The sequence below is a fragment of the Halichoeres trimaculatus genome, unplaced genomic scaffold, assembly GCF_033239565.1.
Source record: "Halichoeres trimaculatus isolate MK-OKI-2021-1 unplaced genomic scaffold, fHalTri1.1 fHalTri1_scaffold_1, whole genome shotgun sequence".
Taxonomy (NCBI): Eukaryota; Metazoa; Chordata; class Actinopteri; order Labriformes; family Labridae; genus Halichoeres; species Halichoeres trimaculatus.
In genome coordinates this window covers 24,512,787-24,538,260 of record NW_027437179.1, presented here as the reverse complement: position 1 = coordinate 24,538,260, position 25,474 = coordinate 24,512,787, and the positions used below count along the sequence as shown (strand labels likewise).

At 42.1% G+C, this 25,474-nt stretch overlaps 1 protein-coding gene across 1 annotated transcript; it reads left to right on the top strand.

Annotated features, from left to right (window-relative positions):
• Window positions 1–753: 753 nt before the first annotated feature.
• Window positions 754–25,238, top strand: LOC141790955 (G-protein coupled receptor 22-like). Its single transcript, XM_074671126.1, has 2 exons — window positions 754–1,173; window positions 21,487–25,238. Exon 2 carries the CDS (start codon window positions 21,611–21,613, stop codon window positions 23,297–23,299), a length of 1,689 nt encoding a protein of 562 aa, XP_074527227.1. The 5' UTR covers window positions 754–1,173; window positions 21,487–21,610; the 3' UTR covers window positions 23,300–25,238.
• Window positions 25,239–25,474: the final 236 nt, after the last annotated feature.

Genomic DNA, 25,474 nt, shown 5'->3' with positions numbered 1-25,474 from the left:
CTTTGCTATGGGGGTTTACCTGCACGGTGAACAGCTGACGTCAGCTCCCTCAGCTCCTCACAGACCCCAGGTGTTTGCACTGTTTTCCCAGATCTCCCTCCACACAGTTTAACTCACATATTCATTTGGCACAGTAATTCATGCCCCTAGCTGGAACATCTATCTGTGAGTCAGCGTGAGAGCTGCACTGACAGGGACCTTATATTTATGGGCTCCCAAGGTCACAAATTAAACAGTCAGTGACCTTGATCCCTGCTCACACAGCAGCTCAAAGTGACAGAATTCTTAAGCAGGTGGTAGGTATGATGCACAGTACTAGGAGATGGTTATCACACAGGTAAAATATGGCTTCAAGCCTCATGAATCTGCCCCTAAACCAGCAGCGATGAAGTCGACACATGGAAATTTAGAGTCCGACACTGAGAGTGCAGCAGAGCATACAGAAGCCTCCTCCACAGCAGGGGAGACTGAATTGATCAAGTAAAGCCCGAATCCAGACATTTTCCTTTGAGTTACATCAGGTGAAGAGTGTGACAACTCGCTTTAAGGGGCCGGATGAAGTAATTGGGAAATCTCGTTGAAGAGGAGCGTTCACCCTTGAGGAATCTGAGGTCGTCCTTGTGAAAAACTACCCATCCCGCCCCCCACCCAGTCCTCCTCCCGCATCCCTGTCTCCTCCCCCTTCCTACAAAAATCTCTCTTCATCCTCCCTCCATCCCTCCCCCTCCTCCTCCAGATCACCGTATTGGTCGCTAGGATGGAGCGACTGCGCTCCAGCAAGCGGTGAGCGCATAATCATGCGTTTGGTTTCTGCCAGAGTGGGATGCTGTACAGGTCCTCTGCATACAAGTGGACAGGTGTAGCGCGCCGGGCTGAGTGGGGGATTATAAGAAAGAAAGAAAACGCCCCAACACTGTGAAATTAGCTTTGACAAGAATAAAGGGGGGGAAAAAGAAACCTGCCGGTGCTGCTGTATCCGCAACCGTGGAGGGCTTTCCCCCCTCCCGCTATAATATTTATGACAAAACGGAGGCAAATTATTCTGGTCACGTTTCTGGCTGACAGTCGGCTGTCCTGGAGCGTTGGAGTGAATCCGGGTCCAGTGTTAGAGGTATAGCGCAGCGCACCGACACCTGCAGTAGGATGTAAAGGGAATTCCCGCTCACCAAACTGGTAAGTTTAACACTAGAATGCAACACTTTACTTCTTTAATGTCAAGAATAGAGCTTTATCGTGCTTTTCATCTGGTCTTTACTACATGTGCATATACTGTATTGCCAGTTTACTTGAAAGCGATCTTGGCTCTCGGAGAGAAAGCAGTCTCCTGCAAAATGTCAGGCATGTTGGGATCGACAGTCCAAACCTAATTTGAACCCCGACAAGCGGTGACAATAAGAAATCACCTGCAAGTCAAACAAGGACTTCTGATGGGCTAGGAAACAGCTTCCGGACGATAGTGACTTTAATCGCTCGCATGCGTTTGTGGATATCATAAAACCATAAACGTGCCCATACGATAAGAAAAAAACAACAAAACAAAACAGTTTTTGAGCATTTAAAAATCCTCAATCTGTGCGTTAACAAAAAGAAAACATGTACATTAGAAAGTAAAACAAAAAGAACATCTGATGGCTTGAAGAAACAGTTTTTTAATGACCTGCTTTGATCCAATAGGGCTCATAGTAATCTCGATCCTTCAAGACTCCCATTTCCAAAGGACCCTCAGTGATTGTTGATGTGCTTCAGTCACATGGATGCGCCACGCTTGACACGCAGGTGGCCCGTCTGGTCGTCTTTGAGAGGAATGCTTTACTTAGCAACTTGTGTTTTCATACTAAATGTCATAATCATACTCAGTTGTTACACGTAATACGTGACCTGTCAGTTTTTAACTAAGGTAACCCCATGAGGGCTGGATTTGATGGATTGTTATTGGATTGCTTTGCATTTATTTACCTTCATTACTCAGACTTGCAAAACAGATTTATGAATTTCTTTGAAGCTTGTCAGGACATTTGCATTTATCAGCTTGTCTTGTGCGTTCAGGTATGTTTTAAATGTTACATGCGTTAACAAAGCTCTCGGTTTCTGTCAGTGGTAGCTTCGTGTTATTTTGGGCACCTTTACGCACACATAAGCATTCTAGTCTCGTCTCGCCGTGTGTGGCAGCAGTTTCGATCCTTGTTCTGCGGTTGATGAACTTGAAATGTTTGTTGGAAGGTGATAAGGCGGCTGAGCAGTGTTTTCATTGACAGTGCTTTATCGTCTACAATTCACTTAGCAGATGCTTCTATTCAAAGCGACGTACATCAGAGAGCAAGTACAACACAAGCTAGGATCATCCTCCTTATCAATAATACCGAATAAATAAAGTAACAGAAGTCTGTTCTGATTTGGGGGGATGTACTCCGCAGGAGGTCTTGGATTCTCTGTTAAAGTTTCTGTTCTTTTTTTTTTTTTTAGCATACATTAAGATTTTTTTTTTTCATTTGCCCACATAACCTCAGAGCTTCCCCCCTGCTCATTGGATTGCCCTACAACATTTAATATTCTCTTTAATGGTTCTTATTCCAATTTTACATAATTCCTGAATTTTAATAGGATTAAGCCCACAGTACTGATGCAGTGTTATTATTTGGTTATGTAACTTGAGACCATGGGTGCTTTCTAATATGAAGCTATATTTGAAACATGAATGAAGCGTATAGAAATGTAGCTTGAAATAATGACATAAATAATTCTTTAGCAAAAAAAACATTTATTGTCTTTTTAACTCTACAGTACAGACAAGGCACTGAGATGCCTTTTTTTTTATTGTTAACCGAAGCTTCTTGGAAGCTTTGACTTTCTGGACACGTGAACTGTTCCCCCCTAAATGATTTTTTTAATGAGAGTTTTACAAAGATGATGCCAAGCACTGCATACATGTGTGTTTGTTTCCATGAATCCTCCTTGCTGTGGGTGGTTGTTTTAGCATATTGCTCATTTCCATTCACTCTGACTGGCTGAGGCAGCCTGTGTGTTTGCTTTGCATGTGGGTCATTGTATATTATGTGCATCTGTGTGCATGTATTTAAAGAGAAGCTTTGATGCTGTTGGTGAGGAAATATTCCTCCACACGTGTCACTGTCAGGCTCGATGCAGCAGCATGCTGAGGTAGGCTGTCATACTTTGTTTTATGAATACTTAATGTCTGATGTGATGAGCTGGTTGAAAGGTGTTGTTTCCTTTTGAGAGCACTGGAGATGAGCTGGATGGTCTCACTGTGGTTATTATGGGACATCAACAGCGAAGGAAGATTTATGTAAGAGCTTCTTCATTGTAATGAAAAGTTTGAATAAGGCTGCTTGTCTGTGTCAGATTAGTTTTGGATGTGATTTACCTGCTTTGAACCCTTCTTCTTGTACATTTAATTCCTGTAAGGTGTGCAGCACATCGTTGACAAAGCTACATCATTTTTAAATTAACCCTTTGATTTCCTTTGATCTTGCAAATTTGCGATGCATCCTCAGGTTTTGCTGCAGCTGAAATGACCTTTGTAACTCATTATTACCATTTGATTCATATTATACACATACCAAAGATCTTATCAGATCCACTGTGACACAATATAATGGTCAGAGGATAAACTTCTTATGTAACTTAGTTACAACTATTGCATGTACTAAACTCAAATTTACAATCTCCTCTCAATTAAACATCTGTACGAATTCAAAAACACAGTAAGGGACAGCAAGGGGTTAAAATAAAGGACTAAGAATGTGTTTGGTTTTTATTTTATATGCTTTTAATTGGCATTTGAAATCTTCAAGCTGTCATTTCAAACATTTTATTGAATCTTTAAAACAAATGTCTGGACGGCAAACAAAGCAGATACTGAATGAACAAGCCACTGCAGACGTAACAACATCCAGTTCTGTAGAAGCCTCACAATACAGGGTTCATCTGTATTTAATGAATTCAAACAGTGACTTTGAGTTCCTTCAGAACAATTTTCGCTCTATTCTAAGACAGAAAGTGAGGCCTGCAAAAAAGTTTTAATGCAAAATAGCCTCTGAACTTTAGTCTTAGACAAAAATTCAAGATAAAAAAAACCTAAGCCTTTCCACTAGATTGATTGGCCTAAAGTCTGGGACTGCATTTTCTTAATGTAAGCCCAGCTGTGGTTACTGTGTGTATGACAGCTCACTGCACTTAATCCGACAAGATGAATATAAATGAATGTATTTCTCAAAGTGCAGGGACATATAGAGCTGAAATGTACAGGACAAAAGCAAATATAAGGTACGTCAGGAGAAAGCAGAGAAAAAATGTGGAACAATAACTCAGAGTGGAGTGACCAGGATGAAATAGGCCACCAAGAGGAAGGAGACAAGCAAAGGGACCTGTAAACAAAAAGCTTTATGGGCTCAGATGGCCTATCATAAACACTCCACAGCTTTCCAGTTACTTTCTTGCAAATTCATTAAGTATTAGGTAAACTATGGTGTGAGAACATGTTCATTTAAGCGATGCAAACACATCTGGTTTATTAGTTGACAACGCACTCTTTTTAGATGTAGGTGTGAATGAGTCTCATTTACTTATCCCCCCTGGTTTTCTAATGGAGCATATGAAATATGGTTGTATTTATGTGTCTATTGGTCCACTATCCCTCAGGTTAGTCCTTGACTGTCATTAGTTCTGAAAGTACAGATACTTGGAGTGGTGCTCTCCTCTCTCCTGGCCAATGATGTCCTGTCTGTGGGAGATAAATGGCATGAATTGAGCTCTAATTGCCTTCTGGAGTGATACAGCTTAATCATTTTAACCTACTGCAGACAACTTCAGTCTTTCTTTTTCTGGTACCCAATCCGGACCACTTACTCCCTCGCTTTCATTCCATTACCATCAAATCCATTTTTTAAGTTTTCAAACCTCCTCATCTACTCTGAGTCCAATAATCTATGAAACCTCTTACGGTTCATGTTGGACCTTTTCTCCCTGCTGGCATTGATCTGCTGAATGAGGGTTTGATTCAATTTAAACTCAGGGTGAACCCAGTGCCTCAAAAGAGGTATCCTGAAGGGTTTGTGACCACTGATGGCAGTACAGAGACGTGTTTGGCTTCTTCTTGTGATCATGCATGGAGACAAGTATGAAACATTCTTGCCAATTATTTTCTAGTTATACACATAGATCTTTGTTAAGTACTGCAGCATGTATGTTGTTGGTAGACATGTTTAAGACGTTTGCAATAGTTTTTGTAAGGAAGCAAATTAACTATCCAAGTTTGTTTTTATGAGACAAAAACATGACTCACACTTAAAAACAGTTTTTTCTTCTTTCCCTTGTAGTCTATGGAAAGAACAGAAAACTGCCCACTTATTTCTAAATCATGTACATAGTCATGGTTAGATTTGGTTTGAGAGTTTACTGCTCAAACTGTGACCTCTGAAGAAAAAAAAACAATCTCTTAACAAAATTATATGTTAGATTTTTCTTGTCCTTTCCTTCATATTTGTAAGCAGGGTTAACTTAGAATCCAAATAAGTTAACTGACATTCAAGTCATAGTGTACACCTGACAAAATAGAGACTGAGGAGGGAAATGGATTATTCTCTGCAGCTGCTCAACTTGAGATTACACAAAATAACTATCAAATTCTCAAATCAATACGTCAAGGTAATGCACCCCTAGCTATGCTGGTCATATGTTGGGTGCTCCAATTCTGTTTAGACATTCACTAAAGCGAGTATGTATGGATGAAAATGAGACTTATTACAAAGTTAGTAAAATCTGTGGTAGCCCCACCTCTATGATTTTGGCGCTGTCTTTCTCTATAAGACTATCACTGTTTAACCTGACCTGACCGAAAAACAGTCTCTAGTTCAGGAGCAAACTCTGATTTTTCCTTGATTATCTACATTTGCTTGTTCACTCTGAGAGGCTGCGCTACTGGCATCACTTCTGTTGGGTTGGGGGCTTTGCAATCAACTGGACCTGCCTGGGAGACAAAGTGCCAACCGTATGAACCTTGCCTCTTGTGAATCAGACAAATAACAAGGGAAATTGCACCAAAATTTTAACTTTTGAAAACTGTTGATGGAATTATCATCCTTAGAACAGCAACCTTTAGAAGATTTAACATATATGTATCTAGAGTTGGTCTAGAGTTCACTCTAAAGAGACATCAAGGACTCTGCACTGTCTTTTTATTAACATCTGTTTTAGTTTCATGTAGGAAAAAAGAGAATGGTCAAATATTTGGCAGCTGATGCAAAACTATCAGCTGTCAGTGATAGTGAAGCTCTAAAAACTTCTAAATTTGGTGTGACCTTCCTAATCTATAAAATATCTTGCCAATACTACAGCTTAATTTGAGATCATCTGTATTACACTATTAGGGTCATGTTTTTCAGGCTTTGAAAAGCTTTTTCAGGATCTACTGACTAGCTGTTATTCTCGCGGACTGCAAGAAACTTCACATGGCGTGTAGACTGATCCTCCTGGCCCAGAGTTGCAGAAGTGATAGAAAGAAAGAGGAATATTAAGGCGTATCCAGCACAGACATTGAGTTGGAATTACGTAATATGAAACATGGCTTACACTTGATGAACTGAAAATGATCAAAACAAAACCACTGCTACAGCTGGTCAGAAAGCTGGTGTGTGTGTGTGTGTGTGTGTGTGTGTGTGTGTGTGTGTGTGTGTGTGTGTGTGTGTGTGTGTGTGTGTGCGCGCGCATGTGTGTATCCCTCTCTCTCTGTCACACACACCCCCTCTCTCCATACTTCTCTCTCCCACTCTCTCTCCTCTATCTGTCTCTCTAACTCCAACACAGTCGAGACAGATGTCTGTCTAACATGAGTCTGGTTCTGTCCGTGGTTTCTGCCTGTTAAAGGGAAGTTTTTCCTTGCCATTGTAACTTGCTAAATGCTGCAACGTCCTGTACTCGTGGTGGATTAAGATAAGATAAGATAAGACTCCTTATCTTGTCTTGATGTTGGGTTTCTGCTAATAAAATTTTATTAACATTTACAGGTCTAGACCTTTAAATGTTTTTATTAAGTGTCTTGAGATAACGTTTGCTATGATTTGGCGCTATACAAATAAAGATTGATTGATTGATTGATTGAAATTAAACTCACAGGAAACACTCCCTATAATGAACACATGGGATGGACAGGTATGCCAAAAGAGACAACACAAAGAGCTAGGGTTGAAACGAAACCCAGTGACTATGAATGCTTTCCAGAAGATGCTTGAAATTCGAAGGTAGACATGAAGAAGACTATGGTGCTTAAGAAGACAAAAGAGGGTCCATCGAGCTTAGTAAGGGTTAGGTATTAGATGCCCAGAACTCTCAACCTATTGACACAAGTCCTCCAAGGCTCACTTTACTGCCAGAAGCTCCTTGCTGCCTACATCATAATTTCTCTTGGCTGGCAGCAAGGAGCCGAAGACCGATGCAGTGGTAAATCTTCACTTCCACAGAGGCCTCTTAAGCCTGGGGGCCATAATAACTGAAAGGCTGTGCCCTTGGTAAAGGCAGAAAAAGGAGCAGCTAGAGATCTGAAGCCCCTAAAAATTCAAAAGAGCACAAGACCTGTTAAACAGAGTCGTGTTTTGCTTACCCAGTGCTGCCTTGTCCATGTTTGGGTCTATCTTCACACTGCCTTTTAACACATCATACCCAAAAAAGTTTACAACTGAGGCATGGAAAAAATTTATCTGCTGACATACACAGACATACAGTTGGTACTTCAACAACTAATTTAGTAACACCAGCGAACGACGTGTAGCTCTTGAAAAGGAGTCTTAATGTCATCCAGGTATACCTACACGCTCAGCTCAAGTATGTCCCTAAGAACATCGATAACAAATGCCTCTTGGAAAAACTGCAGCACATTGGAAAGTCCAAAGGGCATTATCTGAGGGTTTTCTGGGGGAGTTGAATGCTGTTTTCCACTGCCTTCCTCACAGCAGGAACTTCAAATAAATGCTAATAGACTGATCTGAATACTTAGATCTCACATTAGCATTTATAATTATACAACGTTGGCAAAGAAGATAGGAGCATAAAAATGTCACTAATAGTAGTTTGAGTGAGACTGTTCTAAAATGAACATAGAATTGTAGCATATGATGTTGGGACTATTGATATTTGTGGCAACTGGCATTTGGCAGGTCTACAGCAGCAGGTTGACTACACCAAGGATCCAGAGAAACTTAAAAATCATGGGAGCTCAGGGACTATTGAAAGATATATGGTCAGTTACTCTAATGGGACATGATGATTTAAAGTTAGTGACAAGTAAATATAAGAGAGAGCAAAAACAGAAGCTCATTGTGCTAGCTCCCCTGCAGTCTAAGCCTAGAGCATAAATACAAGCTGGCCCAGACCTGAGCCAGCTATAACTATATGCTTTATCAAAGAGAGAAGTTTTAAGCCAACTCTTAAAAGTAAAGAGTGTCTACCTCTTACTGAAATAAAGCAAAGGAAAGGGAAAAGATAAGAACGTCCATCGTATTGAGTCAACATGTTCTGTTTGAGATTTGCCTTGTCTCTGTATGTGTTTGTGTATTCACATGATTGTATGTCTGTGCATGTGGGTGCAGGTCACAGCCTTTACTCAGTCAGGCTTGTTATCACACAAACAACTGCTGGTCTGGTGCTCTGTCACCAGAGAGGCACTGAAGCGACCACAGAGCCCACTCTGTGACTTAACTATTTATTCACAGCACTACCAACACTACACAAATCGGCTTGTGTGGGTGCAGGAAAAGGCCACATAAGTGACTATGATTGGACAATTTGTGAACTCCTGAAGACAAGCTTTGTTAATATCTAAGGGGGGCATAGATAATCATAGCCAATCCTTTGAAACAACATAATGGCAGTAAGAGTTCTTACAGGTATAATAGTAATAAGTGATGCTGCCTCTCTATTCTAGTTACATTGTCTTATCATCATCTTCACTAATCATGGCTATTCTGTTTGATTGGGCTGGTGAACAGCTTTCACAATCATTTTTTACATAACAAAAGATCTGCTTGTTCAAGCCCTGAAGCCTTGAATTTGATTTCTTCTGTCTTAAGACCTATAATTGTATGAAAGCAAGCCTTGATTAGTCCTTTCTGGTGGGTGGGGCATGTAATAGTGTAATAGCAAAATTACAGGCCTTCAACGTCATAGCCTTGTATAAGACATTAAATAGTGTCTCAACAAATGTTGGAGCTGAAAGAAATCCATCAACAGCCTGTTAGGCCATAATGATGCTTCACAGGCTATAGATCAGATCTGTCTTGAAACCAGGGTCTTCTTTCTGCGCAGCTCCTACAGATTAAATGTTCCAGGATATAGATTAACCTGCCCCTCAGTAGCTTTCTTCTTGATGTTATGGCAGCAGTCTGCCATAATTCATTTTATGAGAAGACATCTTTATTTGTTACGTTTTCTTAAATCAGGGATCTGTTAAAAGCTATATGCTGTTGCATCATGAACAGCCACCTCCAAAAGTCACAGAACAGTCCCCCCAGACAATCTAGAGGGATTACACAAAGATATTGCACCATGTAAAAGCAAAGAGCCATGAGTTTGAGATAAGATAGATGGTGTGGAGGGGAGAGGAGGCTGTGCATCTGGGACTTTTCAAAAGAGAGATGGATAGAGGTAGTGAGCAGGGAACAAACATTCCCCTCCAGCGAGCACACGGCTCAGCATCCATCTGCACGCCCCTAAGCCCCCCCCCCATCCATCACTCCCTCACACGCCTACCTCCCGCTTTCATCCAACCTCCCGTTACCAAGCGGTCCCTTTGTCGTGAACTTGTCTCACGCAAAAGTGTGGATAGGATTCAGCACTTTTTAAGCACACAAGATATCATTCACCTCGGCCGGCAATCCATCTTGCGTTGTATCTGCAGAAAGCATGCTGGCGGGGAGAGGTTGCAGGGATGTGGGCTGGCAGTGGGTGGCTCTGTGGGTGGCTGTTTGGCAGAGAACGATACATCGCATGTCCAAGGTGTTATTAAGAGTCTCCTTAAGACTTGGTATGAGTAATGTTTGACCATATTAAAAATTTACAGCCATAAGTGTTGTTTTGCCTTACATCAGTGTGTGCGTGCGTGTGTGTGTGTGTGTGTGTGTGTGTGTGTGTGTGTGGGGGGGGGGGGGGGGGGGGTATTACTTGAAACACTGCGGGAGTCAGTGGTGCCATAAACATACAGTATTCAGAATCTTGGATACTCTACTATTCAAACTCCAGTTCTCCTGAAGTTCCTGAAGGTTACTGGATCAGAAAGATTTGATACAGTGTGATGTTGTTGCTCTCACTGAGCAAGTTGTGTTGTTGGCCACGCCAAGCTGGATTTCTGGGAGCCTGCCAGGGATGCTGCTGCCCAGCTGGTGGTTGCTTGCTGTTAGCGCTGCTGGAGGAATTGAGTGGGAAAATTAAGCCTTTGATCGATTGTCTCACTGCGGACATCAGGAATACCTAAGACAGCTATGAGTCAGCGTGCTGCATGCGCCATCATCCTGTTTGCTTTCTCTCGTTTCCCCCTTTTTCTCCTTCACTACTCCCCCTTATTTCCTGTCACTCTCCTCTGTATCCTTTTCTTCCCCAAATGTCAGCTTTTGGTGTCAGTCCCATTGAATCAAAAGAGCACAGGCTTCTCTCTAGTCCCAACATGTGACACTGACATTTTACTGTTAAAAAAAGGAGGAAAGTCATCAAAAGAGGTGCAGATAACAATTTCTCCACGACCGTAACCTTAAATAAACCATAATACAATGCTGCTACACTTTCATCACGATGCATCTGTAGTCAGATACAGTGCCCTCTTGCAGAGGTCTCCATTGTTATCCGAACAACCAGGCCTTGGTTGCTGTCACAGTCATTTATTTTTCCAATCTATTTTTTGGGGAAAAATACATCTACTTTTGCTTTTGTTATCCTGGTGTAAACAAAAGTGACGGTTCCTGTCCCTGAGGTGGACCGGAGCACAGAAGCTCACTGAGTAGCTGGATGATTTCCAACTGCTGAATACAAACCGCAACAGCAGCAGGTAGAGTGATTAAAATAAGAACTCCTTTCCAGCAAAACATTGTGTGACTTTACTTTAACGTGAAGGGTGCTCAACTAAACAACAATTTTCACATTAGATAAGAAGAAATATCAAGAAATACCTGAAAAATAAAGTCTGCATTTCTTTTTTTCCTTTCTTTTATAATTTCATGGTAGTCTTAAAAATATGCAACCTAAGCACATAAAGTGGGCACACACTTACATTTAAATAATTAGCAAACAGAAGTCTCACGTCTACTGAACACATTAAAATTGCCCAGGACTTAGGCAAAAGCAGAAGAGTGCCTTCAGGCCTGGTGCAGCATCAGCACTTTTCAACACGCAGCGGCAGGATGGACAGCAGTTGTCACACAAAAGACTAGATTTAATAAAACCCTTCTGCTTCAGTTCAGACATGCTCGGAGATGTGTGCATGCCGCTTATCGGACAGGTGCACTGGCCTGGAAGTGCAGTTGATATTGTAGGTGCATCTTGTGTGAAATAAGTGAAGTGTACCTCTGACCACCCAGGCCGGATCACAGGAATGACATTACGGTGTGTTGAAGATTTCATGTAGTTTGTCAAAGTCAGCTCTAGTCTGGATTGTTCTCTAACTCAAAAAGGCAGGGGCAAACTTTGTTCTAGGATTATGAAGAAATAGACATTATCTTGGTATTTTAACAAAAGCTTTTGTCATAAATAAGAACATGAAGTTTGAAAAAACACAGAAGGAAGACAATAAGCCAAGTACCAAATCACTGCACTTACAGTAAAGTTGCACAGTAAAGTTTTATTTCTTGGTAATAAAACAGGCTATAGTGGTCGTGATAACCATGGACTCTACTGAGTTAGGACTGCCAAAGGTGGTCAATATTAGAGGCCAGGAGTCTATTGCTTATGAATACTAGCATCATAGCACCTGGTAAAACTGGATTTGCAGCTGTTGAAATATCCCTCCTTAGAATGTTTGGATCGACATGCTTTTTAAAATTTTCCCACCCTTATGGTCTACATGAATTTGATTTCTGAGGTGAGGACTGTCCCTTTGTTGATCTTTGTTTTTTACTATGATTAAACAAATGCTACTAGGGCTGCAGCTATCTAATATTTTAGTATTCGAGTATTCCATTCAACGAGTAATCGGATAAAACAATTGTTTGTTCAGTTAAAGAGCAGTTATTTTTCAAATGAAAATTTGTTTCAGGCAAGTGTAAAATCAAGTGACTTTGGGTGATAAATTTTAAGTTCTGTGTGATCTGACTAGATATGAGACATTTTGACTAGGAATAAGACATTCTTGAAAGATTTTGAGTCTTTGCAGTGTTCAGACTAAAATGATGATCCCTGCTGTATTGGAGCACTTATGGCTCCATTACTATCCATCCATCCATTTTCTATACCGCTTATCCTGTTACAGGGTCGCGGGTGGCTGGAGCCTATCCCAGCAATCATTGGGCGAGAGGCAGGGTACACCCTGGACTGGTCGCCAGTCAATCGCAGGGCTGACACATAGACAGACAACCATGCACGCACACACTCACACCTAGGGACAATTTGGTGTGACCAATTAACCTGGTAAGCATGTTTTTGGACTGTGGGAGGAAGCCGGAGTACCCGGAGAGAACCCACGCATGCACGGGGAGAACATGCAAACTCCACACAGAAAGACCCACCGGCCGAGGTGGGGATTTGAACCGGTGACCTTCTTGCTGTGAGGCTGCAGCGCTAACTGTTGCACCACCGTGCAGCCCGGCTCCATTACTACTTGATATTTTATCCTTCATTGACCTGTGATCTAAACTTGACAACTGCCCAGTTAGCTCTATTATAATTTTGTTTTTTCATCTTCTTCACTCTTCTATGCTGTGTTTTACAGATTATCTACAACACTAATTGATGTAATCAACTAATTTGCATATCAAGTCATTTGCATGTAACGGTCGTGGACGTTGAAGATGAGAGGAATAGCATCGTAGGAGGGACAGAAAGTGTGTAATATCACACCAGTGTTTCCCCTAGGTTAACAGTCTTGGGGGTTGGCAACGTTGTCGGCAGCTGGGAGGGGGGCGCAGGAGAGCGAGTGTTGCATCTTCACAGAGAAAGCTGGGAGATGTTTCTTGTGGTTTTACCATCACGGAATGAGCTTGTCTGTGTGTGTGTAAATGTGCACATGTGTTAGTGTGTCTGTGAAGGCGGCCGCTAAAGATCACGTACTCTTTTGCACACAGTGAAGTTCCGCGAGGGGAAATGTGAACCCAACGATGTACAAAAGACATCCTGTCATGTAAATTAGATAAATATCATAAGGCTATTTATTGTGTTATATTAAAAAAACAAGGTATTGACCTGATTTATGAGAGAGGGCACTCTAAAACACTTATACTCTTTGATCTTCTTTAAAATTAAACAAATCCTCAAGGCAGAGAACATTCCTTGATTGTTTTTTGTAATCGAGTGCCTCGAATTACTCATGGAATCGTTTCAGTTTTAAATGTTACCTGACCATAGACTGTATAAAATATGAACAAGACGTAGTCTCTCATGGCACTTAAAAAGAGGTGGGCTTTTAGCCTAACAGCTACAGGGTTTTTTTTGTTTGTTTGTTTTTTTTACTTTTTTATTAATCCCCTTAGGGAAAATTCTGTTTTTACACTCTGAACATGCTATATATACACACACATGCACAAACAGCACTTTTGCACAGAAAATGCACTAATCGAGCTCAGAGTAATGGTGCTACACCTTCAGCGTGCACCTGAGCAGTTGGGAGTTTTGGTGCCTTGCTTAAGGGCACCCCAAAGTGCTCAGGAATGTAAGCAAACACCTCCCCAGGTATCAGCCCAATTCCAATCTTGCTCTGCACCTGGGCTTGAACCAGCGACCAGCCGAATCCCTACAGGCTGAGCTACTGCCACCCCAGCTGACGGTCAGCTGAGCTGTGTCCCCATACAGTGTGTGCCGATAAAAGAGTGACGTATTCAGACCCAATTTTTAGAACCAGACTGTATGCTTAATGCTGTAGATGTCTGATTTTCTTTTTTGGCTTGGTGTATATGTGGTTTCTGGTCTTTCTGCAGCTAGTCTCAAGTGAACTGTCACAGAACTGTAGGTTGACGATTTTTTTGGTTGCAATTTTTTAGTGCTTAATTTCTCACAGCTGGGGCCCTCCTGACCAGCGACCAAGCTGATGTCACGTTTGAGAAAGGTTAAAGGTCAATGTCTGGGTCTTGCAAAATGGAGAGGGCTGAGCACAATTTGCAGAAATAACACATAACTACATGTGTAAAACACCATACCCCCTTACTAGCTGGCACAAGAATTTGGAGACAGTCGAACGTATTATTAATGCTGGTTATATCTTGTTTCTAAGCTGCAGTGCAGCCACTAGCTGTAGTTTAGTTAGACAACTCATGTTTGAATTGTTTATTTAGCAGCAAATAGGCTTCGGCCTCATCACTCCTTACAGATAAGTTTACATAGCAACACTGAGGAGTGAAGAGCAAAACATACTGAACACAATCCCCCCTGGTGAAGGCGGTTGCTGGGGTCAAAAGACCATGCAGCAATAGATGAAAGATGGTTATGACAAGTGAGACGTGATATGTGCAACGCAGCGCAGCTCGAGTTGTCTGCCTGAACTAGCTTGCAGGCTTCGCTCCATTTGTTGCTACTAAAGCTAAAGCTACAGGTATATATCTATTCAAGTAAGGTATGGTAACTATGTTGCATTCAGGTGCTCCTCAGATTGTCCCAGTTTTCTAGTATACCACGGAACATAATGAAAAGTCTTATGTCGTGCCGTCGAAGACACTTAGGGCTGAGAGCCTGTTACTGTTCGTCTTTGTGATGGGCAGTTGTAATTTGACCTCTGGCAGGAAATGGCAAAAAACAAAACACACAGTTGAGCTTGGAGTGTATATGTGTGTGTGTGTGTGTGTTTGTGTAAAGTGCATCCAAGAGTGCACAGGAAAAGGCCAAATTAGAAAAGAGGGAGAGAAACTGAACTTTTCACAGTGAAAACAAGATGTAGCAAAGCATGTACTCTGATATTGGCAAAGGTGCTTGACAACCTGTCATCTTCTACCAGACATCTGTAATAACCTGGACAGGTCCAGGAAGCTATGTAGTCTCGGACACTGTCAATTTGTTGTTGTTTTGGAGCAAAGCAGAGAAGTGCAGCAAAGAGACCTGGGATTTGAGGAAATCATCTGTAAAGCCAAAGTCAGGCCTCCAGTCAAATATTACGGATTTGTTTCCACATCATTTTGCTTTCATAATGATTGTAGTCATATTGATTTCTGATGACTGAGAAAAAAAAACACATGGGTTTACCAGAACCAATTAACAAAACAAAGCAACTCTACTTCTGTGATTATTTAACAGAAATATAAAAAGTCAACATTTGATGGTCACAGGGATTACCAATATATCATCAATGTGACAGTAATTTTGCTTGCAAGACCCCCTTTTCTTTTTTCTGACTTTCCTATGACTTCCCAGCAGGTATAATTCATGGTGCTAAAGTTTCTCTTTGCTCTCAGCAGTTTTCTGTTGCAACATATAACTAATAGGTGCACTAACTGCCACACAAATACACACTTATCCTAGTTTGTTGTAACATGTACACCACAGTGTGGTCAGGCAACATGTATTGTATTGGAGCTGAGTATTTTTCCAGCAGACTGCAGGGTGTGAAGTCAGATTCTCTGCAGCTTTATGTTCAGACACCAAGACTACAAACTGTATCAGAAAGATTTGTTAATCCAAATGAGCCAGATTTTCCACTGAGAGTCACCAGCTCTCGTGGTCATTAAAAATAGACCCACAGTTCACCACCCTGCCTACACATTTTAATTCACTTATTCCCTCCTGCGCTGTGAATACTAAAATGTTGTGACTCTTAGTGACTGCAGGTTAGAGACACAGCTGTTCATATAAAGGGATTGTGACATTCTGTCTTGCCTCTAAACCACATGCCAACACAGACTTTTCCACTGTTTCATCTGCAGCTCTTCATATCTCTTACAGTTCATCACACAGTACTTAGTATCCATTATCACACCACTGATTGTGGCTCATTGTTTCTCTTAGTCATAGAATAGCATAATTCACTCTTGTTGAAAGCCTTTTAGCCTGCTCATTTCACCAGCACACACCCCCTTATAATCATCAGCAGGACTGTTGAAAGCCTGTTGTTTGATGTGACTAATCAAATCAGATACAAGACATTACCATGTATAATTAAACTCTTGTAAAAAGAACAAATGAGTCTGCCTCTCTTGATTTCAGATTATCTGTTATTCCAAAAAAATAGATCAGATAATAATATTTTTCAATCTTTTTCAGTCTGTGTTATTATTAATGAAATTATTAATGTATTTGTACCATGTGATTCAGTTCCAAACATCTATTGACTGTAGTGTTCAAATGCAATTGAACGCACAATTTTATCAGTGCAGTATTGACGTGTCAGTTTCCTCTGTGATAAGCTGAAGTGATTGGCTAGCTAAAGTGTTTCTTTGTGCCATGAGTCTCAGAAACATCATGTTATCACCCATTCTAAACACATCCTGTGAAAATGATTTCATGAGTTTATAGTCCACTAATAAACTTGCGCTTCATGTGAATGTTCTCAAACGCAGGCTTATTTACTCTCTGGTCGGTGTCTGTTAAATCTTGTTCATGCTTTCATTTGTCATTCTAAAGGGTGGAGTCGACTGAGATTGGTATTTTCGACAATATTTTAGGGATAGAGGGAATGCTAAGAATACATTTTAAACTTTTTTTTTTATTAATGACAAAGGAATCCTATTACTGTGACCTGAGCCTGAGCTGACAATGGTTTGGCCTGTTTCTGTAAATGCAGTTGGTGATTAAAGGAAGGTAATGTATCTAATTTGCTTGTAATTATTTTATGCAGCGCTTAAAATAAGACTGCAGGTACCCGTGAGAGGATGAGATAGAGTGTGCTTCTGTACTGCCTTGCCTTAGGCTTGTTAAATTGGCAGATCGATGATGCTTTAAATCAATGTTCCAGCAACACCACAAACCCCTTGGAACCCATTAGTGGATTAAGATAGACCACTGGTCCATGCTGAGTCCTGTTCTGCCCGGAGGTCTTTTCCACATGACAAATAGGAGGAAAAACTGTGAAATAACACAAAGGGAAAAGGGCAAATGAGAGGGTGCGAACAAGAGCCATGGCAGAGAAAAGGTTGACAGGAGAGGCTAAGGTCAATGCGGCCGATGAGGACACACCTGTAGCTCCTCATTCAGAGGCTCAGGGAGCAGGTTTTTCTCACTGTACTTCAACCAAAGCTCTTATCTAAACAACAAACACTTATTATTCTATCCCAAGCACAAGAAAATATCCAACAAGCCGTGAAGAACATGTTCTTCACATGCAGAGTAGTCTGTCTCAGCCAGTGAGCTGAAAAGAGAACAGAGCGGGAATGGTTGTAGGAGAGCAGATGAAAAAAGAGGGGGTGTAGGGAGAAGATGCCAGGGGAGCCGGTCTTCCTCTGATAGCTTTGTTTATGTGCCACTGTCTGTGCATCATTGATCCATTCGTCTTCATTACGTCTCCCTGTGAGAACTATTAACTGCTGCCACCCTCAGTTGGGGGCCTGCTATGTTGACATGCAGTGCACGGTCTCCTTACCAGCCCACCAATGTCTCTGTATCCCTGGTTGTCTTTCTGGTAGAGGCTGACAGTTTTATAATGCATGTGGAGTAAAATAATACAGACAATTTAACAGGAGGATCTTCAGTGTCATTAACTAGATTTTAACAGATGTTTGCATTTCCAACATGGATTACAGGCTATGGAGGAACATGTACTAAAAGGCAGAGGCCTATATACATAGTAGGCCTGGGTGATATATCGAAGATACATCTAAATATAGCGAAAGAAAGATATCTCTTCAAAGATAATACTCTGATCATTTTGAGATTTAGATAGTACAGAAATATACATCCATTCTTCTCAGAGCATCCCCACTCTACTCAAGAAAATCCCCCCTTATGGTGATATGGAAGAATCATGATTTGTGAAAATAGACTGCGGGGAGGGAGACGGGACAGCGATGGGCGATCGAAGGGAGAGGTGCGTTGCTCGGATAGACATGACTGAGAAGTTGTTTGACTTTTACCTGGGGGAAAGCTGAGTCCTATCTTTTCCTGCAACTCCCTCTGTTCCACCTACTAAATCATCCATTCAGCATAAATCCATCCACTGATGAGCAGAGCAACATAACCAACCAGCATCAAGGTGGGCTCTGACAAGCAGGGGCGAACCAGACTTTTTGGACTGGGGTGCCCAGAACAGGGCACTGACTTATGCAGGGAGGCATGAATTTTGTGAGCCCACACTTGAATAGAATAGAACTGTATTTTCATTGTAACAAGTACAACAAAACTGAAGTCACAGCAGGAATCAAGAAAACAAAAGCAAGAAAGTGTACAGAAGGTGCAATAAGGTCCACAAGAAAATAGACGATGACAGCCCCTCCATCATTCTCCAGTTCAGCCAGCTCCACCTCCACAGGGTCCAGGACCGAGCCTCTTAAGTCATGCTCCATCTCCGTCTCCTGCATACCGTCTGCCCACAGCAGGCAAAGCTCGCCCAACACGGTGTACGATGTCAGCTCCGTTAGCCATGTCTGTGAATAGCATGATGCTACTCTGCCCTCTGGTATTCCCTCTGTTGCTGGGTTAGCACAGCTAGCTCGTCCATCTTATTGGAGATAGATCTTACGTCCCCAATAACAATAGATGGAAGGACAGGTCCATGTTGTCACTTTTTAGCTCACACCTGAGAACCAGCACGTCGTCCTCACCTCCTTCTCCTCACCTTGTGGGAAGACATCAGACCTTACATCAGTTAGCATTGACATGCTACAGGCTGCTAACCGCTGAGTTCACATGTAAACAATGCAGCCATGGTTACATGTTGGATCACCAGACAAACACAGGAGAAAAAGTATTGAAAATATCACTGAAGCCACAAAAAGTTTGGTGTCCATGACCAACAAATGAGCCATACAAAGTAATGATCCACTCCAAATACAAGAACTATGAAAGAGAGACGAAAAAACCACAAGAAACGGACAAAGAGGAGAGAGCAGCAGCAAAAGGCAGCCATAGCCAACAGGGCAGCGCCTAGCAAGCCTAGCCTAGCCTTTTGAATAAATAGCATTTAATTTTGCTTATTTGTTTGTATTAAAATTACAGGATTAACAGGCTACAGCTTTTAAAAAAATAAAACTAGACAGAAACAAAGTGTTTTTTATTATTTAAAGTAGAATATAACTGAAAAGTGCTGTAGTGCTCTGAAAACAGTACTGTACATGCTTTTCCTAGCAATATTTTTAAATTAAAAATGTATAAAATAGTGCAGCTTACAATGTGAATGTCTGCCTTATTTGAAACTGCAAATTGAAGTTGTTGAAACAGAAGAAGAGCTGAAACTTCGATTCTAAGAGTCAAATAGAGGTTACTTTAATTACGTTTTTGATAAAACTGGTTTTGAGTTTTCTGTGTCTTTTGTAATTATTGTTTTCTTTAAAAGGTTGGGGAAAAAATTCGTGAAAAAATCTTAAATCAATGTTTTGTGAAAACATCAGAGATTTTATTTTTAGGCCATATCACCCAGCCCTAACACACAGTGTTGTCTTCAGTCTTTTCACAGTGGGAATCCAGTACATGGAATCAGTGGGTACACCTGTCACTGCACAGATTGTAGTTGGCGGTAATATATTTAATGGTAAAAGGTTTCAAGAAAAATATTACAAGGTTTTAATAAATGAAAACAATCTGTGCTGCGGTAGAGTGCAGTGTAAGTCCAGGCAAGCAAGATGATATCGGTTTCGGCTTTTACGCCAATAATATGACTATCTTTAAATGCACAACTGCTAGCTATTACTCAAACTGCTTATCTGGACAAAAAATATGGGATCAGATTATCTCTGCAGGTTAGATTAACTCTATTTTGACCCATGTGATGTGATAATAAATCAAATGTTCTGGCATTTATGCCCAAGAGTAGCCTGGTTACAACCTTTCGAGAGGATCCAGCATGGTGCATGAACTGTAAGCACACTCAGGGAATAAATCCCTAGTGGTTTGTTAAACTGTGATGACTGCTCAGGTTCATGCTGAGTGCTTATTGCACTCATACCTGCAAATGTCCCCCAAGAGACACACTGCTCCCATTCTCTCTGAGCTGTTACCGTTGTCTATGCAAAGTATGTTGTTATCCAACAGCTCGAGCTCAGGGAGACAGAATGGGTCATCAGCAGCAGCTTAAACCACGACTCCAATTGACTGCCAAGATCACTTTCACCACGCTGTATCAAGTCATGCCCTAGCTTGTGAAATCTGATCAATATAAAGGGGCTGTAAGGAGTTTCCAAGTGGTCTTGCAAAAGTCTCCCTTCTAGATATATGCCTGATCATAATCCACGCTTTAAAATGAGATTATCAGCACCAATAATGCAGGTTATTTCCAAATGCTACTTCTTTCCCCCAGGTTGGGTTGGGCAGGACCGGATTGATTCACAGCACATCTAGGTCTCGATGACAACCCCACGGTGGCTGACGAAGTTTAGTAGTGAGAAGAGATATCCATGTTTTTCTCTGCTGAAAAAAATGTCTGTGATTAATTCTGTACTGATAGTGGACGCAGTAGCCTAACTATGAGACAAAAAATGACAAAAGAACTGAAGGAAGCTAAACGGGAGGGTGACAGTGCATGGGCTCAAGGCTAAAACATGAGCTAAAGGTGAAAAACAGGGGTTAAGCTAATGGTGATAATGTCTATTCCAACCCACATGCAGCAGTTATTTTGCAGTGGGCCGTTCAGACCTGAGTCTATCAATAACATGAAGAGTAAGGTTACGTTAGCTCTGCTTGGTAGATGACTGGCAGGACATAAACGGGATTCACTAACGTTACACATTACAGACATGTCTTAGAGCTCTGGGCTGTCAGCTGCGCTAAGTATAGATGGCTGCTAAACTACTTACAAACTGTCAGTATCACATTAGCCTACAGATACTTCGGAGCACCAGGCTGATGGTAGCGCTGCATATAGCCAGCTACTACAAGGTTCCCTTGTTGACATGTTTCAAACTGTATCTGGTAAAAAGTTGTCTTGAACAAGAAAAATTTGTTTTTATCCTATCTCCTTTTAATTCCAAAACAAACACATGCCCCGCTCAAAGTCATTAGGACAGTGTGCATGAGACTCTGGGCCAGAAGGTGGCGAGGCAGTCCAATCAAAACAGATCCTCCTCATAGCATCTTTACCTTGTACATGTTGCACAGTGTTGTTTTTTTAGTAAATATGTGAAAAGGACCACAGCTAACACCTTGATATTTCTCTATGTCTCTCTCTTACGCTTTGTATCTTTCTGTCCCTTGTTTCTGTTTCTATCACAGAGTCAACCACAGATCTGCCACCATCCTTATCACTGCCGCGTTCAAGCCAGAGGAAAAGAAAAAGCAGAGCATGGTCAGGTGTGGCTGCCACTGTTGCTATGTGTGAAGGAGTACAGTGGCGTCAATGGAGACCGAAGGCTATCGTGACCTCCTTGAGACCAGCGATGGTCAGGGGGTAGGCCTGCTGGATGGAGGGGGCGAGGTGGGAGCAGAGGAGGGTTGGAGCACGCCCTACCCTCTGGGCTTCCAGGTATCTTTGACCACTGTGCTGATACTGGAGCTGGTGTTGGGCTTCAGCAGCAACCTGACTGTACTTGTGCTTTACTGTGCCCAGTCTAATCTGGTGGATTCAGTCAGCAACCTGGTCACAGTCAACCTCCATGTGCTGGACATACTGGTCTGTGTGCTGTGTCTGCCACTCACAGTGGCTGTAATCCTGCTACCAGCAAATGGAAGTGGAGTCAGCAGCCTGGCGACGCTGTGCTGCTTTCACGAGGCCTGTGTCACATTCACAAGTGTGGCTACAGCAGTCAATGTGCTGGTGATCAGTCTGGACAGATACGACATCTCAGTTCGCCCAGCTAGTCGCCTTCTGACCCCAAGGCGCGCCGCACTGCTTCTGGCTGCGGTGTGGGCTGTGTCTCTGGCTGTTTTCTTTCTTCCCTTCCTTGAAGGGGACTTCTTCTCTTCGAGAGCTGAGGACAGTGAGGATGAGGAGCCCGAACACCAGAAAAATTACTCTGATCTCACAACTGGACTGAGCCCAATTTATTCCTCCCTCTCCCCCTCCTCCCTTCCTACAACTCATCCTTCCTCCCCTTCACACCACCTGCCTCCAGTATGGCAGAACAGGACACTGCTGTGTGTAGGAGGGCAGGGGTATTACACGGGCCTGGCTATGTATTACCACTTGTTACTCCAAGTGCCATGCTTTTTCATCGCTGTGGTTGTCATGTTGTTCACCTACTCCAAGATTCTACAGGCCCTAAACATTCGCATCGGCTCTCACATGATGAGAGGGACACGCAACAAGGACTCCACCTGCAGGATACGCTGCAGGAGGCGGAGGAGGAAGGACCTGAGCCTCCCGACAGAGGTAGTGTCCTCGAACCAGAACCAAAACCTCAGCCACCCTCCACTCATCCCCTCACCCACTCCAACACCCACATCTCCTCCAGCAATTTCCTCCATGCCACAGGGCATGTCTGACAGTGGTGCAACAGTCACCACTGTCAGTACTGCTGCCACCACCCCCATCGCTACCACACCTGCCACCCCAGCTTCTCCGACCCCAGCTTCGACCTCGACTCACACCCAAGCCACCACGCCTCTGCCAGCCTCCTCCATGGGTGTACAGGCCTCAGTTTCTGCAATCATTGCCTTGAGGAGAGCAGTGCGCAGACACAGGGACCGTCGAGAACGGCAACGGCGTGTCCTCAAAATGTCCCTGCTTATCATATCCACCTTCCTCGGCTGCTGGGCCCCTCTGTCTGCAGTCAATGTTCTGATCCTGTGCTTGGGTCCAAGTGATGGACTGGTGCGGCTGCGCCTCTGCTTCCTGGCAATGGCATATGGAACCACTATTTTTCACCCTCTGCTTTACGCTTTCACCAGGCAAAAGCTGCGCCGGGCCCTCAAAACACGTGTAAAGAAAAGGGTTGTGTCCCTTCTTCAGGTGGACCCAGCTCCTAGTGGAGGGACAGTTATACATAACTCTTGGGTTGAGGGGGGAGGTCAAAGGAAGACCCGTAAGCCACGAGTGGAGGCCAGTGATGGTACGGATCGATGCCTCACGGAGGCAGTGAGGGAATGAGGCTGCTGTTGATTTGTATGTGTGGGTGTGAGTGTGAAAAGAAGAGTTGTATGTATCCTACCAATCTGCAATAGATGGACTGGGTGCATATTCATGTGAGAAAATGAGAGCCAGGTAGTTTACAAAGGTCAGGACAAATCCCATGACCTGTGGTTCCATTTACATGTAGGGAAGGTGAGTCTGGGTCTCTAATTAGAGCCCTTCTTTCTGCTCTCTTTTCACATGCTCTCATTAGTCCTTGTCTGACGGACAAGGTGGCAAAATGTGTTTCCTTGGAAACACCAAGCATCATGATAACACCCTAGCTATGGCTACTGAAAAGACTACAGTACAGCCGATGTGAACAGTAAGGATTAGATAACAGCAAAGCATAAATTATTGCTCCCGTGTGCACTTCCAACTTGCATGTGCATGTATATATGCACAGTTAAAAAGACAAAGACACGCACATACATACACACAAATAAACACTTATTAATTATCAATAGTTAGTCATTATTTGTGAAAGCACACCACTATCTACCTGCACAGATATTCTCAGTGAGAATGGCATTATTAGAAGTCTGGGTTTCTGTTTTTTCATGCCTCAGTAGAGTTATTTATATATTACATGGTGCTGAGCGTCCTGCTGTATGTTTACAACAACGTATCAGAGTAATAGTGTTTGCATATACTGTAAAGAGTTTAATGAATTATGAGTGGATAAATGCAAGCATTCAGATTCAAAGTTTACAGGCTCAACTACCAGGAATCTGCAAAATAAGAAAAAAAAAGGTTTATTTTTATTTTAAGGACCTTGATTTTGCAGAAAGTGTTGAAGTTCAAATTCTGAGGCATGACTTACTTTTTTGTTCAATCAACTTTAAGATTAAGAGTTGTGGTGATGAAGATAAGGATGTGTGAGCTGGATGTCTGCATGCGTGCATTTGAGTGTGTGTGCGTCTAAGATTATGTGCAATAAATCATGAGCAAAGCAATGACCCAAGGATGTGAACAAAAACAGAATGTGAACAAAGAATTGTAGGTTTTCTATCAATGGTTTGCATAACAAGGGAAAGGACTTAGTATTCTTGTTAACAACAAAGCAACTTACCAGGAGCATTTGTAACTACACAGTTCACTGTTACACTACTGATATTGTATCACTTCAGTTTTTCAAGTGGAAATAAAAGGGCAGCATTTTGTAAAATTTTCATTAATAGTGTGTCACTGATGATAAAAAGCATCAATAGTCAGAGGATCCCCAACACTGACATGGGACAATTCTTGGTGTAAGCTTTTTGAGCCTTTGGGGGCAGAGCCACTGCTTTCAGCAGCACTTTGGACAACTGCAGTGGTGGACAGGCCACTGTCAGCTTCTGGACTGAGTCCTGGACATATTACTATACTTATATATGTGTCTCTCTTTCTCCTCAGGGCTTTGTGTCTCATATCCAAACTTGCTGGAAATGAAACAATAAACCAGCCCTCAATCAGCTGTTGTATAATGGGTGTTACAGTAGGTTAAGATTTATGTGAGTAGATAACAGTACACTTCACACTTTTTATGGGAGAGCTCTTGGGGTTTGGGATTTCTCCTCTCTCATTCTCACCTCTTTTACACTACTTGTGAGCCAGATAGAAGACAATGATTCTTGTGTAGTCATGTACATTTTTCAGGGATGTAAATATTGAGGTGTCTATTATGGGTTTTAAAAAATTGAAGTCATCACAATCATCTGCCGGACAGAAAATCAGCCATTGTGATAAACTCTTAAGGAGTTGAAAGTTACTGTAAAGAGAAGTAATTGTACTTGTGTTACTGTTTGTGTGTACACTGTACTGTACAACACTGACAATGTGTATAGAGAAACAATAGTATTGTATAAGATTTATATTATGTGTTATTATATAGAACAGAAGAGAATCTGTATTAAAAAGGTGATCTATCTAAGAAATTATGGCTGCACTGTGTCAGTTTGTACATTTGTCATGATCAAAGAACTGGCTGTTTTCAAGTATTGATTTGTCCAGTCACAGAGTGAGGGGTATGAGAAAATGTGAATTATACATGTCTGAGGATGCACTTTACCTGCTAAGAAACGTTTTCAGACACTTATCAGCGTAAGCATGAAAAAAGAGGGGAAAAGGGCAGGAGCATAAAGCAGGAGAATGAATGCCACATTTTTTTCAGTA